Genomic DNA, 16,200 nt, shown 5'->3' on the forward strand with positions numbered 1-16,200 from the left:
GAATGATCACTCAGGGCCATGTCTAACTGAACTACACAAACCAAAGCAACACTAAACTCCTCAGTGTGTCTTCAGTGTCTTATAAGAGATAATGATCATTTAGGTAAAGAGGAAGGTGATGGTGTTAACCCTTACTTTACCAGTCTGTTCATGCTGAGGAGCTCCCCCAACTATCTCAGTACTCTGGGGGTACAGAAAGTGTCCGGCACCAACAGCATAACCTGATAAAGAGAAAATTATATGTGGTGGTGAAATATCACAGATTCAAGCTCAAAGTCTACAAATGTATCAACTTATCTCACATTTGGGTCACACTTTCCATTCTTTTTTCAAGCCAAGAAATCTAATTTTAATATCTTACACGATAAGAAAATGGTACAAAGGCTGTCAAATGGGATGGCACCCTTTAAAAAGGTCCTAGGAAAAGATTTGTATGCATTTGGTACCCGTACGGACCTCTGAGGTACCTTACTATGCACTTCTTAGGTACAAAGTTGTACTTTTTTAAAGGGATACCATACCAGTAACCACTTTACTCCATGAACAGTATGGTTCTGTTACACAATGCAATCTTTCAGGAGTGGCAACCGCATTTAAATGCGGGAGTGAATCCCCTAAATGTTCGCTACACGTCTGTACGGAACAAGACTCACTCCCGAAAATGTGATGATTGACACAGAGATAACCATAGCAACGTTCTGCCGTCTCGCGTGCTTATCACTCACAGCTTTGACCAAAATAATTTAACAGCATTGTCAGGGCTCGACATTAAGGCTTGTCCGCTTGTCCAGGACAAGTGGATTTTTTGAAGGACAAGTGTAAGAGAAAATTAGTTGTCCGACTGGACAAGTTAAATTTCAAACAATGTTACTTAACGTTATGTGCCGTTAACGACAGAGCAGAACACGCAGCGCAAACACCGAGCGGAATATTGAACAGAGAGCGCAGCGCGCCGACACACACACACACACACACACACACACACACGTTTACACCTTGCTGTTATTGTTACTAAACAAGCTGCGCGCGCATGAAACCTGATCGCCGAACACGGAGGGGCGGGGAGGCATGGAGTGGAGAGTGAGGTTTCTTCAGGCTCCGGCGTGAATATAAATGACAGACACTTCAACCGCAGTCCGTATTTTTTCTCTTCTAAAGTTCGGTAAAAACACACAATGGGCTTAAAATCTTGTTTAAGTTTTATAATGAGAATCTCTCTTTCAGCGCGCCTACGTGTGTGTGCGCCGCGCGACAGCCGATTTGAATCTGATAGAGTTCCTCACTGTACATTAAAAAATCCCACACAAACATTACAGCGTAAATGCTAGGATTAAGATTGATTTTATATACAACAGATAATCTGAATATATTTACCCTAATACGTTTTTTAAAACATGGTAATGTTTTAATGTTTTGCTTTAGTGTTTTAATGTCAGACAATCATTGAAATGTGGGAAAAATGAAGAGAAAGGCAGCAGATATAGCATCCTTCTTCAGAAAGAGTAGCAAGAAGCAGCCAAATGAATCTTAGTAAAATACATTTCAGTGGCCTACAAAATTCACGTGATTTTCTGGTCTCTATAGTTTTTTCAGCAATGGGAGATATAAATTCTGGTTTCAAAGTAAATTTCAAAAGTTTTGATTAAATAGTTAAAAAAAACTTGAGGTTGAATTATGACTATAAATTGTATGTTAATCTCAATTCATTTTTTATTGAAATTAAAGTATTGTAGCAATTGTACAGTATGTTATACATCATTGTGATTAATGCACCTATAATACTTAAAAGTATTTTAAGGTTGGATGATAGAGATTTTATGTGCCACCCCAGAGTTACTGCTGGCCCCTGCCTGGCCACCCCTATGAAAAATCCCTTGCTCCGCCACTGATTAGCAAAACACAAAAAATACATTATATTATAAATCTTTACCCGGACAAGTGACTTTTGTGCATGGACAAGTGAAACATAAATTTACTTGTCCAAAGGACAAGTTCCTCAAAAAGTTAATGTCAAGCCCTGAATTGTGTTTTGTAATAAACCTCCATCTTGGGGTTGTGTATTGTACGCTTTTGTGAGGCTGCTTTACAGCGCGCGGTCTTGCAGTGTTGCCAGGTCCTTGTCTTTTTTGTACGTATATACCGTTTTGGCGCTTAACCGTTTACGGCTTTTGGCTCATGAAGCGATAAAGTTTTTGGTGTTAATAAAGTGTGAAGGTGCCGGTCCCAGTATTTTAATGTTTGAGGTAAAGCACTTGGATTTATTTTGGTTTACTGGATTTTTCTTGTTTGCTATTTTTTTGTGCAAGATCTGGCAACACTAGTCAGCAAACGCTCGTGCCTCTGTCATTTTCTGCACTGCGCATAAAGAAGACTTTTTCCCCTTCTAGGCATTTTTTTTTTTTCAGAAGAGAGATGTCATGCATGTTTAAACACTTTATTAACTATTAGTTGTTCAGTTCGGTTATGTACACACTATGCAGTGTCTGTAAATGCGGTTGTCACTACCTGCATTTTGTGGGAGTTAATTCGGTTGTAAAATGCGGTTGTCAGTCCCGTAAATTACTGAAGTGTGTGTATACAGAACAGGATTAAGCATTAAAAGGTGAAGTGACAACCGAATTAATATGCAGTGTGTATGGGACTTATATATCAAACTGTATGGAGATGAGCCTAGGAAAATCACAAGCCCATGATTTTATTTTAAATAAAAGAGCAAAAACAAAAATCAAGAAACGTTTCAAACCAAAAATGTTCATCTTTGTGACATGACAAAAATATTTCTGACACCGCTACAAACGATGGCCAAGATATGAAAACCGCAGTAACATTTAAACCGGTTATGTTTTGCGACTTTGAAACTTGTTTACTATGCGTAATAGCATGACATGTCAGTCAGTTTCCTGTAAAAAGTCTACTTCCTGATAGTCTTAACCAGCTGGTAATATCTCTGTTTGATGTTTAGCATTTATGAAATCTTTAGTGAACTATTTCTGAACTCACTGATGGGTGAACTATTCTTAAATATTTTACACAACTAAATGCATTAAAATTAGACCGCCACAAAAAACCTAACAGGTCTATATCAGAACCTAATACATATACCTATATCCGACTACCTACTTAGACAGATGCATCTATCTTACTTAAGCTATCATAGCAGGAAGCATAATTAAGCTCCCTACCTTTTGAAACACTCATCAGCATCTATGACGTCTTTCAAAAGGACAGCGAAAAACATTACTAACCGTAGAGCTTACCTAAGTAACTGCCATAAAGAACCTCGCTGTCATCATCAACATAAGCTGCCAAATTGCTGCTTGTGGTGTTATAGACAAGCACGGATCCGGTCCAATACCAGGTACCGGGGGCTCCCATAATCATCAGGTCCTTCAAGCAAAACAAATAAGTAAATAATCAATCAGAATCCGAAGATCGATCAGAAGGGAATTCTTTAGAGACGGAAATCTGTCAATACCTCTGTGAACAGGTTTGCTATGCCAGCTTGGCATGACCCGTAACCTTCACCAAACTTCCTCTGATGATCTACAAAGATAAACAAAATCTTCAGAAAATCTCTCAATGTTCATGCTTCAAAGGATGCTATGTGAACACGTTAGCCCAAAGTTTGAATAAACCAAAGTATATGTTGAATATACCAAGAGTGTAACCAAATAGAAATATGTACCTTTATAGCAGGGGGTCTTATGAGTGGCCTGTTTCAAATCTGGGCTGAATGTGAAGCAAACACCATGTGGAAGCTTGTTTTGATTGTCTTTCTTCGAATAGAAGACGTTCTTCCACCGATGTCCACAAGCCTAGACTCAAATAAACACATATATGGATAAAATAATCATATTTTAAAAAGGGGTCATACTTTTTTGGCCCTTAGAACAATCATGCAATGTCATTAAAACCTTTTGGAGATTTGTGCAATAAGACACCATGTTTAAAAAATTTAAGTTTCTAACATTTTCTACCTTTTTCTAATGCTATGATTTTGTGAAAAGATACACAAAGTCCCAGGTGCTGAACACCACATAGGTTTTATCCGTTAGCGGTTTCATGTAAACACAGTAAAGAAACACATACCATCACATGGCCTTTTGAGGGTTGCCGGGACAGACTCACACCCAGCCACTGGTTATCGTTCTCAGCCAAACAATGCCTTCCACAATTCTGTACACCTCCTGAAATAATTTAGAAACAGGTCATCTAAGGATAAACTATTGTCAAAACAGGAAGATGAATAAATTAACATATCAATCAAGCTAAATTTACATCTGCTGCCTGCTTACACGTGTTGACTTTTTTACTCAAAATAACTTTAACAGAAGTAACTTTAACAGAAAGAGACACTTGTGGTGAAACATGCAAATACTTTTGACAATAAATATCTCTTAAAGTAAATATGAAAGTAACATGAACAACAGTGCTTAAGTTAAACTGGGGTTTTTGAGCATTAGACACAAAGTCTGTGGTCTAAAGATACGTCTCAGGTCCCTATCATTCTTAATGAAAGTCTATTCAATTATATTTTTGGAGCTTGATAGCTTTAAAAAAAAAAATGAACACATATTAGCACACATCTCCTCAACAACTTGCCCAACTGAGCGTCTCAATCACTCATGTCAGTAGTAAAAACGAAAGGCCAAATATAGTTCACTACAGTCCCCAAAGTAAGGGGTTTTATTTAAACTAATAGTAAAACTTAACTAATAGTAAAAAACAAAAGTAATTACAAAATATTATCAGGCAGTCAGACTTTGTTTTTCTGAACTTTTTACTACAGCCCTGTGTGTGACAGTTGGTAAAAATAATTTATATTTCCCCCCGTAGAGACATTTTTACGCATGCTATATATATCCTATAGCGCTTGACCTACAAATAAGACTACCCCCATTCCTTGTTTAGGGCAGGGAGTATAAGCATCCTCTTCCTGATGAGAGGAAACCCTCCACAGTCTGGCTGACCCCTCATGGGGAATTCGTGTACAGTCAGGGTTGCGGAAAGCACACCCATGCTTATTCAGATGAAGAAAGAAGAGCTCATTCATAAGTGTAAACTCTCGGTATGTAATACAGTCGAGAAAACTTGTATTTATTCATTCACTTTAATGAAGTCTATTCTTATAACTAACAAAATGTTAGGATTAAAAGTTATTTCAAACATTTACATTTTTAACTTTGGCATAGAAATTAGTGAACAACTAAATTAAAATGTTGAGTCTCTTCATAGCTGCATGCACTCAAACTGTCATGAACTCCAACATATTGTGCAATATTTGATTTCAGAATGTAAACATTTTAAACTTTTTATTTACTGATTTAAATATGTGGTCAATCTGATTTCAATGTGGTCTGTCTTAGACTTTTTAAATAAGACAAAATAAAGAAGTTAAAAAATACAGAATACATAAACATCATGCATGCAACTAAGTGAACAGAAAGAAAAGCAGGGTAAAAAGGAAAGACCTACCGACAGGGAGTTGTTCACATTGTAAGCTCATCATACTGCAATTGTAGACCGCTCCAGGACTTTGGGTATTTGGATAAAAGCTGGAGTTTGCCACAGGCGCTCCAGCTATCAGCCTTAACAATAAACATACCTTTAAATGCAATCTATGAATATGATCTACCAACGAAAGTAATAGCTCACGTGTACTTTTGGATGTTCAACAACCATGAAGTGTCGCTCACTAACCCATGTCAAAACTTTTCAAACATGTGTAAATGCACTTACCATGTGTTCTCATCATGCTCGTGAAGCAGAACCGAGTATCCAAAGAAAGATCCACTAGGTCCATTAAAAACTAAAGGATGCTCCACGTCCAAATTATAGCAATCACACAGAATCAACAGGTACCACAAAATCCCAGCTGCATATCTCCAAATCAGATCCGCGTTTAGATTAAATAAAGTCATCTTACAAGCCATAGCACCACACGGAGGACACAGAAAACCCAAAGTCAAACAAAAATCCAAATAGTTCCGATAAAGTTTGCCTCAGGAAGTTCTCATTGTAGTTGTGATCTTAATGTGCACTCGCCTGTTGCGCTCCTGCATCTCATCTGAGCGCCTCGCGTCTCGTGACGTCACCGCGAGCTAAGTGCAGGGAAGCCTTTGAACTGAGAGCGGGCGCGCCGGGTGGGCGTGGCCGCGCTATGTGAGCGGCGGACGTCTCCTCAGCACTAGAAACTTGAGGTAATTATAAATAACACGATGTAATCTACTGTTAGCAGGGTTTTCTAGACCACAAAGCCGTATTGTTTGTCGTTTAACAAAGTTGCTGTGGTAACGTGCTAATATATCATCTATAAATAAAACGTTCTTCTCTAAAACGTTGCCAAAAATGTAGAAAGCATTCAAAATTCCCATCACTTTCTTTCACCAATAGGAATCAACGGTTTTTATGGCATCATCCAGCTCTTCTCATCAGATCCCAGACAGGATGTGAGGTAAACTTGATTTTTGGAAAGAATAAAAACTTTCATGTTAATTTTTTCACGTTTGTTTAATCGTGTTGAAAACAACAACATCATTATAAATACTGCAAAACTATTGTTACTGGGCAATATTTATAGTGCCTCTTTTTTACAGAAAAAAGATAAATCCGGCTATTATTATTATTAAACACATCATCTCTAACTACTTAACAAAATTAGGAAGTCAGTTTCAACACCACATGTGGCTTAACAAAAAAAGCATACATGTTGTTTTCCTTTGTGAGCTATGTGGTTGACTTCACACAATGTTTTTCAATTAAATATTATAGTTTTAAGGAAGCAGTTATGGAGGAATGCTACAGTAATGGTTTGTATGGACATTTGATAATGTGTAACAGACACAGAAACATGCAGTGTACACAAACCAACCAGGGGCTACACAAACAATTGTGTTTAGTGTAAAAAAAATGAAAGAAGTATTGAAACATCAATCTATCAAACAATTTGTCTTTCTGTCTGTCCACTGACAAATCATTTTAAAGCATTTCACTTTTATGAGATCCTTATGACCATGACTAAGGGGATTATTATACACAGACACACTGCATTATTAAATTTGTGAGTGTCAGGGTCTCAGAAACAATTCCCCTCTGAGTGATATTACAACACACATATGTGCTATGGAGTACAGTGTGAGCTCTGGGACGTCATCATGTCTCTCAGACTCTTTTTACAGACATTTGTGTCACTTGTTGGCTCTGAGACTTTCAACGTTTCTTTCAACATGTCTCATTAGTTGCAACAACCCTCTTATTCCTCCACTGGGATAAATCCACAGAGACCCTTTAATAAGTGTGAAAGAGAGTCTTGTCTCTCCCTCTCTCTGTTTTTTTACAATGACTAGTGATGAATGACCAGCCAGATGCATTGCTTTTCTAAACGTATGACTTTTTAATGAAAAGCAGAAAATTTCCCCATTACCTGACAGAAATGCATGGAAACAGGTGTGCTGTATCAACCATAACAGATATACAGTAACAAGATTTGGCATTGCTATTAAGGTAAAAAGTGCAATGCTCAACATGACTGTTCCATACAGCATACAGAGTCGCATAAGGCACTTGCCACCCTGTGCGCATGCCCAGTAGCTAAAGCAACTTTGAATAAATGTTTATAGAGTGACATTTAAGCTTAAGAAATAAAACTTATGGTACATTTGATGCAGGTTTAATTGTTGGTTAGAAATATGGTGTTTATTTGAGATTTTAGCATGCAATTTTAAAGGGGACATTTCACAAGACTTTTTTTAAGATGTAAAATAAATCTTTGGTCTCCTCAAAGTACATACGTGAAGTTCTAACTCAAAATACCATATAGATAAATTATTATATCATGTTAAAACTGCCACTTTGTAGGTGTGAGCAAAAATGTGCCGTTTCTGGGTGTGTCCTTTAAATTGCAAATGAGCTGATATCTGCACTAAATGGCAGTGTTGTGGTTGGATAGTGCAGATTAAGGAGTGGTATTATCCCCTTCTGACATCACAAGGGGAGCAACATTTCAATTACCTATTTTTTTCATATGATTGCAGACAATGGTTTACCAAAAATAGGTTGTCCATTTTCACATTTTCTAGGTTGATAAAAGCACACGGGGATGCAATTATAGCATTTAACTCTTTCCCCGGCATTGACGGGTTATTTCGTCAATACCAAATACTGCTATTATCCACCAGGTGGCGATTATAAACTTATAAAACCTGGAAGTATCGCCCTGTAGGGCAAACAGCTGTATGTCCAAGTTTTGAGGATCGCTCTGCATCTGATCTCTATCAAAAGTCCTTTACAATAATGGAATTATCTCATTTTTTTGCTCAAAATTTTGTGTTTCTGAAGAAATCTGCCCATATTTGAGAGGTCATAAAAAGAGAAATTATGAAGGTTTTTTAAGCATGTTTATACATTTAAAGAAGAGCATTTTCTGGGAGGCATTAAACTTTTGTGAAAATCATGAAAAATGCTGGCGGGGAAAGAGTTAAACATGGAAAAAGTCAGATTTTCATTATATGTCCTTTTTTAAGTAGAACGTTAGTCTTGCACGACTGAAATAACTGCTTGGCGTAGTGGCATAACTAAAGGGAATATGGCTGTACTATCACTTTTGACAGTTTTAAAATAAATGGTGAGATTTTTGGTTTAGCCAATCAGAATGCTTTGGGTTGTTTTTGAGCATGTCAATCATTTTGCGCATTCACAGGGCAGCCTATAAATAGGGGCCAAAGCATTGGCCTATCATATGTACAGACGCTATTATATGTTTGACAACTTATCTAATAGTCCCATTAAGGAGCTGAGGTCGCTGTTTGGTTGTTTGTCTTTCACATGACAGAAAGAAAATGTTCTGTTCTTTCTCCTTTATTATGACTCAAAACCGTCTTGAAGCATGTCTCTGTGTGAAATACTTAAAACGCAGAAGTAAAATGGGTTGTGAAATATATTCACAATGTTAGATTTTGAACATGGGGATCTCTGCGGTAGTGTGCCCGCCCCTCATGTTTTTACACTTGGTTAAAGGAATTTGTTAAATCTGTTTTTGCATAAACAAACAATCCTTACATTGCATAAGGACATAAAGGGGGCCATCTGCAGAAACTTCTGGGAGGTCCTGCAAAAAATGGAAAAGGAGTAAATTACATTTTTGGAGAGGCAAAAGCTGCTAAATTCACTAACATGTGCAAATGAAGAGAGCTGAGAATAGAGCAAAGGTCGAAAGGGAAATGGATGACTAAGTCATGTGTGTTTGCATGGTCAATGCAATACATACAGCTTTTGTTTCCATAAGACACCACGTGCCAAGTGTGGTTAACACATGCACTTAAACATATAGCATATGTATTCATATATACAGATGACACGGAACTAAATGCATTTATCAACTTCATTTATGAACTATGTGTGAAGAATTGTTTGATGTTTAATAGGCCTACTTCATATTCAGCTTAATATGCAGAGACATTTATAACTAAGCTGTTTATAGACTTATTCTTTGGATGCAAATTCCATGTTTGCCTTCTTATATGACATATCTATTAACATTTAAATAGTGAAAGTTCACACAAAAGTTAAAATCAGAAACAGATCAGAAAACAAGTACAGTGCTCCAACTGTATATATCTCGGTGGTAGAGTAGTGCGATAACAGCATGGGTTCGATCCCTAGGAACACACATACTGATAAAAATGTATCTGAAGCACTGTGAGTTGCATAAATATTATGTACTGTAAAGTATAAGAAGTCATCTTTCTCATTCCCATGACTTCTCAACCATTCTGGGAAAACCGTTCCACCAGCACTTCTGCATTTCTGCTTATTCCAACTATAAAATTTCTAGAAAATAAACTTAATTAGGTGAAGGGTTAATACCGCATAAAGAGATTATTCTAAATTTCCTTCTTGGACTGAGCAGCTCAGGGAGGGGAGATCTTTTAAAAACGTGACCCAAAATATTTGGTACATTGGGAAAATTTTCACTGATCCATGAAAAGGGGAAAGTGAATAAATCAGTGTTATGGTTTAGATTCAGTGTGCTCTATATAAATGACATATTATGCCAAAAGATTTATTTCTCTCTCTCTCTGGTCTGAACGGTTATTGCTTCTAGGAGTGGAAGCATTGCTTAATGAATTGACTTTAACATCAAAACACTTATCTGAAGCATGTTATAGTCTCTGGAGCTGTAACTGCAAAAGATATGTCTCTGATCACTGATCAGCAGGTCAGTATCTGCCCCCACAAAACTGTGCCGAATGCTGTAGAGTTGGAATGCCTGTTTATCACAGAGCTCTATGCATCATTTGTGTTCAGTTATTTAGGCAAGAATGCTCACGAGGCCATGCAATATTGTGAATACAATTAAGGGTGATGTTAGAGACTATATATGGCAGTTTTCTTCTTGTAGCTAAGATGCTACTTAATACAAATGCAGAAATATTGGAGATATCATTGAATTGTTTTGTTGTATTTCATAAAAGTCATTAAGAAGTATGTATTTTAATAAGGCTTTCATCTGCCAGTACCTAAACGTGTGACTGTGTAAATAATGGCCACGCTCAAGTGTCGGTTTAAATTAACCTAAAAAAAATCTCTGTACTGCACTCCTGGCTGACTATAATAGAACAGGCCTTAAATAGTAGCCAATCCTACTAAGGTCATATTAGTACTGGACCACATGTCTATAGTGGCTGCAAAAAAATCAATCCCTTACAGATCCTTAAGAATAGCATCCTTCAAATGGTAAAAAAATGGTAAAATGGTAAAAAAAAGAAAAGAATTGAGGAACCAATAAATAAAAATGACATAAAAAGATGCGCCGTTTAAGTAAATGGGAAGGACTGGCGTATCATATGCACGCCAAAGTGGAATTTGGCGCATGTATTGCACGATTTTTATACTTCTTGCTATTTATGTGCAACTCTGTGAGACTGGGTTCGATTTTTTTAAGGGAAGGTGTAGTAATCCTTTAAGTAAGGAAAGGAACATTAAATATTGATTTAAAATATTATATTTGCTCATTTTTAACAAATACAGACCTTTGTGAGGTAAACACATTTACTTTCAGTTTTAAGAAAAGACAAGACGTTACAATGTCACAAACACACTATTTGGTTTAATCATTTGTAAATACAATGCATGTTATTAATTATATTATGACATATTTATATTTATTTTTGTGTAATATTAAACTCTACATGTCAAAATTATTTGCAGCATTCTGGTTATCGTGTTATTAGTGTTGAGCGGTGGTTATCTGAAAAAAGCTAAACTTGGAATGCCACAACTGGCCAATTGGAATCTAGCATTTTAGAGAGCCATGTAATAAGTACTAAATAAACGTCAGCGATAAAAGTGTACGAGAATCTTCCCGGTGTGTTAACACATTTTGCCATGTATAAATCCACTGCACAGAAGTCCATAGATTTTCCACCAAGGTGGAGAAAATGTTGATAAACCTCCTTAGAGATTTTGCAGGAGCGATGCTCTTGACAGATTTACCTATCAGCAGAAATGCAAATGAAATTCACCTCTTATTCAAAGTAAAGAATGTGTCCTCACAGTGACATGGAAACCTCTCCATCCCTCTAATAGCAGGAAACGCTCATGAGATCGCTAACTTCATCACCTCCCAGCTACTGTAGACTAAATTTAAGGAGGCATAAAAACATTTTAAGGGGATGTTAGTGTCAAGAACACTCAGTTTCACTGCCTCTGTGCTCTTTTACGATGTGAGATGTGGTTAGTTAAAGCTTGTTTTGGTACAATGCTTACTATTACAGAGAGAACACAGATGTGGTGTTGTACCTGACATAAAATGAAAATAATTTAAATAATTTAAATTAAACTTGAAAATCTGTGTTTGCTTGTTTTTTACAACTGAATAAGCCCGCTCATTATTCGTAAGAAATCATGTAGTGAGATTATCTATAAAATGGGAAAATTGAAAGTAACCCTAAGGGAAAAACAAATCCTATATGATATATCTCTCAACTCTTTTTTTAACCTCTTAAAGGAGCATTTCACCCATAGAAACATTAATCTTTTTTGAAAGTGTGTCATATTTGTAGTCGAAATGTAACATACATTTAGAATTGGTTGCCTATTTGACCGAGAAATGGGTGTTTGTAGTCTGAGCCCCTCAACAAAGATTTTGGACTTCCTTCTTTCAATGATGCAAAATGACGATTTTTACATCATTGAAAGAAGGACGTGCAACACTGAAATCTGTATTTCTCCTGTCTCAGCTGCAACTGAGGAAATGATGCACGACCATTCAAAAACATGACTGGGGTTCTAACTAGGGCTGTGTATCGCCAACAATTCCCCGATACGATGCGCATCACGATACAAGACTATTTTGAATTACATTTTTGTTCAGAATTTAGTAACATTATTATTATTATTATTATTATTATTTGTTTATTGTACATTGAATAAGCAGTGTTGACTTGTAACAGTTGTGTTTTTGCCATTCATTTATTAGCTATTAGAAATATTTAAAATCCCAGAGTTAGTACTTAACTTATGTTTTTTTTTAAAGCAGTTTTACAAAGATGGTGCCTTACTCTTGTCTCTCATTATTCTACATCTACAAATATATATATATAAACATGGAGTCAGACTTAATACTATTTAATAGAAATCAGATTATTAATGTGGCAGTTAGGGTTTGAAGTAGCTCTGTATCTCTTCTCTTGACGTGCACTTTTCACATGCAAATCTTTGTCGTGTTTCTTCTCAAATGTGTTAGTACTGTTATATAAGAGCATGGCTAATAAAGCCCTTTGCAGTAGTATATGCTAAGATATCTGCGCTTTCATACTGAACTCATTGACTTTAATGCGCGCACGAGAGAGAGAGTGCGAGTAAGCGGCTCACTATGCAGACACGTGCGCCAGCGAGACAGACACGCAAAGTGAAAGTATACCCCGCCACCTTTCCGCGGGACACATGAGTCCTTTCCATATGGATCACGGATCAACAGCAATTTGTCACGTTACTTTCAAAAGTACATCCGAATCGATACGGAAGGTGCTGTATCGATGCGCGCATCGTCAGGCGTCCATGACGATGTATCGTCATATCGATATTTTGAACACAGCACTAGTTCTAACTATACAAAGCTTAATGCAAAAATGTCCCTTTAAGTATTTTGCTTCTCGAAGAAAATAGGGAGATTGAATGATGTAGCAAATGAACTCTGCATTCACACCAGATGCGGAAGAGGCGGCAAAATGCGCTATTCGTGTAGTCGGAACATTTTGAGTTTACTCGCTTCATTCACGCGAGACATACGTACAGAAATTTGCATCATGGGACGGGCTTCTGCAACTCCGTTCGCTTCCTGTAATCATGTCACTACTAGAGCAAGCTCCTGATTGATTAATGTGGCGCAATTGTCCGCCAAAGTTCCGATTTTTCAACTCAAGCGTTTCCCGTGGCAACGCTCAGTTTGCACGTACTGCACCGCTGGATGCCTATTCGTGTCTTTGCACTGACATACCATGTAAATCACTCCACTTGCCACCTCTTCCGCAGCTGGTGTGAACGCCACATAATGCTAGATTCACACCAAATGTGGTATAGGCAGCAAAAACGCGCTATTCGCACGTAGTTGGACGCTTGAACATTTTGAGTTTACTCGCTTCTTTCGCGCATGAAATTCTAGTCATTTGAGACATTCACGTGAAAATTCGCATCATTGGAGAGGCTTCTGCAACTCTGTTCGCTTCCTGTAATCATGTCACTACTAGAGCAAGCTCCTGATTGATTAATGTGGTGCAATTGTCTGCCAAAGTTTCGATTTTTCAACTCACGCATTTCCCGTGGCAACGCTCAGTTTGCACGTACCGCACCGCAGGATGCCTATTCGTGTCTTTGCACTGACATACCATGTAAATCACTCCACTTGCCACCTCTTCCGCAGCTGGTGTGAACGCCACATAATGCTGGATTCACACCAAATGTGGTATAGGCAGCAAAAACGCGCTATTCGCACGTAGTTGGACGCTTGAACATTTTGAGTTTACTCGCTTCATTCGCGCATGAAATTCTAGTCATTTGAGACATTCACGTGAAAATTCGCATCATTGGAGAGGCTTCTGCAACTCTGTTCGCTTCCTGTAATCATGTCACTACTAGAGCAAGCTCCTGATTGATTAATGTGGTGCAATTGTCTGCCAAAGTTTCGATTTTTCAACTCACGCATTTCCGGTGGCAACTCTCAGTTTGCACGTACCGCACCGCAGGATGCCTATTCGTGTCTTTGCACTGACATACCATGTAAATCACTCCACTTGCCACCTCTTCCGCAGCTGGTGTGAACGCCACATAATGCTGGATTCACACCAAATGTGGTATAGGCAGCAAAAACGCGCTATTCGCACGTAGTTGGACGCTTGAACATTTTGAGTTTACTCGCTTCATTCGCGCATGAAATTCTAGTCATTTGAGACATTCACGTGAAAATTCGCATCATTGGAGAGGCTTCTGCAACTCTGTTTGCTTCCTGTAATCATGTCACTACTAGAGCAAGCTCCTGATTGATTAATGTGGCGCGATTGTCCGCCAAAGTTCCGATTTTTTAACTCACGCGTTTCCCGTGGCAACGCTCAGTTTGCACGTACCGGACCGCAGGATGCCTATTCGTGTCTTTGCACTGACATATCAAGTGAATGACTCCACTTGCCACCTCTTCCGCGGCTGGTGTGAACGCCACATAATGCTGGATTCACACCAAATGCGGTATAGGCGGCAAAAACGTGCTATTCACACATAGTTGGACGCTTGAACATTTTGAGTTTATTCGCTTCATTTGCGCATGAAATTCTAGTCATTTGAGACATTCACGCGGAAATTCGCGTCATTGGAGGGGCTTCTGCAACTCTGTTCGCTTCCTGTAATCATGTCACTACTAGAGCAAGCTCCTGATTGATTAATGTGGCGCGATTGTCCGCCGAAGTTCCGATTTTTCAACTCACGTGTTTCCCGTGGCAACGCTCAGTTTGCACGTACCACACCTCAGGATGTCTATTCGTGTCTTTGCACTGACATACCATAATCACTCGCGCTTGCCACCTCTTCTGCGGCTGGTGTGAACGCCACATAATGCTGGATTCACACCAAATGCGGTAGAGGCGGCAAAAACTCACTATTCGCACCTAGTTGGAAGCTTGAACATTTTGAGTTTACTCGCTTCATTTGCGCATGAAATTATAGTCATTAAAGACATTCAAGGGGAAATTTGCGTCATGGGAGGGGCTTCTGCGACTTCGCCCGCTTCCTGTAATCATGTCACTACTAGAGCAAGCTCCTGATTGATTAATGTGACGCGATTGTCCGCCAAAGTTCCGATTTTTTAACTCACGCGTTTCCCGTGGCAACGCTCAGTTTGCACGTACCGCACCGCAGGATGCCTATTCGTGTCTTTGCACTGACATACCATGTAAATCACTCCACTTGCCACCTCTTCCGCAGCTGGTGTGAACGCCACATAATGCTGGATTCACACCAAATGCGGTAGAGGCGGCAAAAACGTGCTATTCGCACATAGTTGGACGCTTGAACATTTTGAGTTTATTCGCTTCATTTGCGTATGAAATTCTAGTTATTAAAGACATTCAAGGGGAAATTTGCATCATGGGAGGGGCTTCTGCGACTCCACCCGCTTCCTGTAATCATGTCACTACTAGAGCAAGCTCCTGATTGATTAATGTGGCGCGATTGTCCGCCAAAGTTCCGATTTTTCAACTAACGCGTTTCACCTGGCAACGCTCAGTTTGCACGTACCGCACCACAGGATGCCTATTCGTGTCTTTGCACTGACATACCATGTAAATCACTCGCGCTTGCCGCCTCTTCCGCGGCTGGTGTGAACGCCACATAATGCTGGATTCACAACAAATGCGGTAGAGGCGGCAAAAACATGCTATTTGCACGTAGTTAGATGTTTGAACATTTTGAGTGTGCTCACTTCATTCCCTTCATACGCGTCGTGGGAGGGGCTTCTGCGACTCCGTTCATTTCCTGTAATCATGTCACTACTAGAGCAAGCTCCTGATTGATTAATGTGGCGCGATTGTCCACCGAAGTTCCGATTTTTCAACTCATCCGTTTCCCGTGGCAACGCTTAATTTGCAGATACCGCACCACAGGATGCCTATTCGTGTCTTTGCACTGACATACCATGTAAATCACTCGCGCTTG

The 16,200-nt window shown here is 38.7% G+C and overlaps 1 protein-coding gene and 1 long non-coding RNA gene across 2 annotated transcripts in view; both read right to left on the reverse strand.

Annotated features, from left to right (window-relative positions):
* Positions 1–6,103, reverse strand: part of itga4 (integrin alpha 4) — a 40,829-nt gene extending 34,726 nt beyond the window's left edge. The window contains exons 1-7 of the mRNA XM_065252225.2: positions 5,740–6,103; positions 5,476–5,588; positions 4,090–4,187; positions 3,686–3,815; positions 3,476–3,543; positions 3,258–3,387; positions 136–221 (exon numbers count right to left, since the gene is read on the reverse strand). Of these exons, the coding sequence (XP_065108297.1) occupies positions 136–221; positions 3,258–3,387; positions 3,476–3,543; positions 3,686–3,815; positions 4,090–4,187; positions 5,476–5,588; positions 5,740–5,933 (819 nt within the window). The 5' untranslated portion in view covers positions 5,934–6,103. The remainder of the gene's footprint in view (positions 1–135; positions 222–3,257; positions 3,388–3,475; positions 3,544–3,685; positions 3,816–4,089; positions 4,188–5,475; positions 5,589–5,739) is intronic.
* Positions 6,104–11,527: 5,424 nt separating this feature from the next.
* The window catches only part of LOC141280844 (uncharacterized), a 32,605-nt gene continuing 27,932 nt past the window's right edge, over positions 11,528–16,200 (reverse strand). Inside the window, exon 3 of the long non-coding RNA XR_012335143.1 lies at positions 11,528–11,637. This is a non-coding gene — a long non-coding RNA (uncharacterized lncRNA). The remainder of the gene's footprint in view (positions 11,638–16,200) is intronic.

The sequence above is a fragment of the Paramisgurnus dabryanus genome, chromosome 15 (genome assembly GCF_030506205.2).
Source record: "Paramisgurnus dabryanus chromosome 15, PD_genome_1.1, whole genome shotgun sequence".
Taxonomy (NCBI): domain Eukaryota; kingdom Metazoa; phylum Chordata; class Actinopteri; order Cypriniformes; family Cobitidae; genus Paramisgurnus; species Paramisgurnus dabryanus.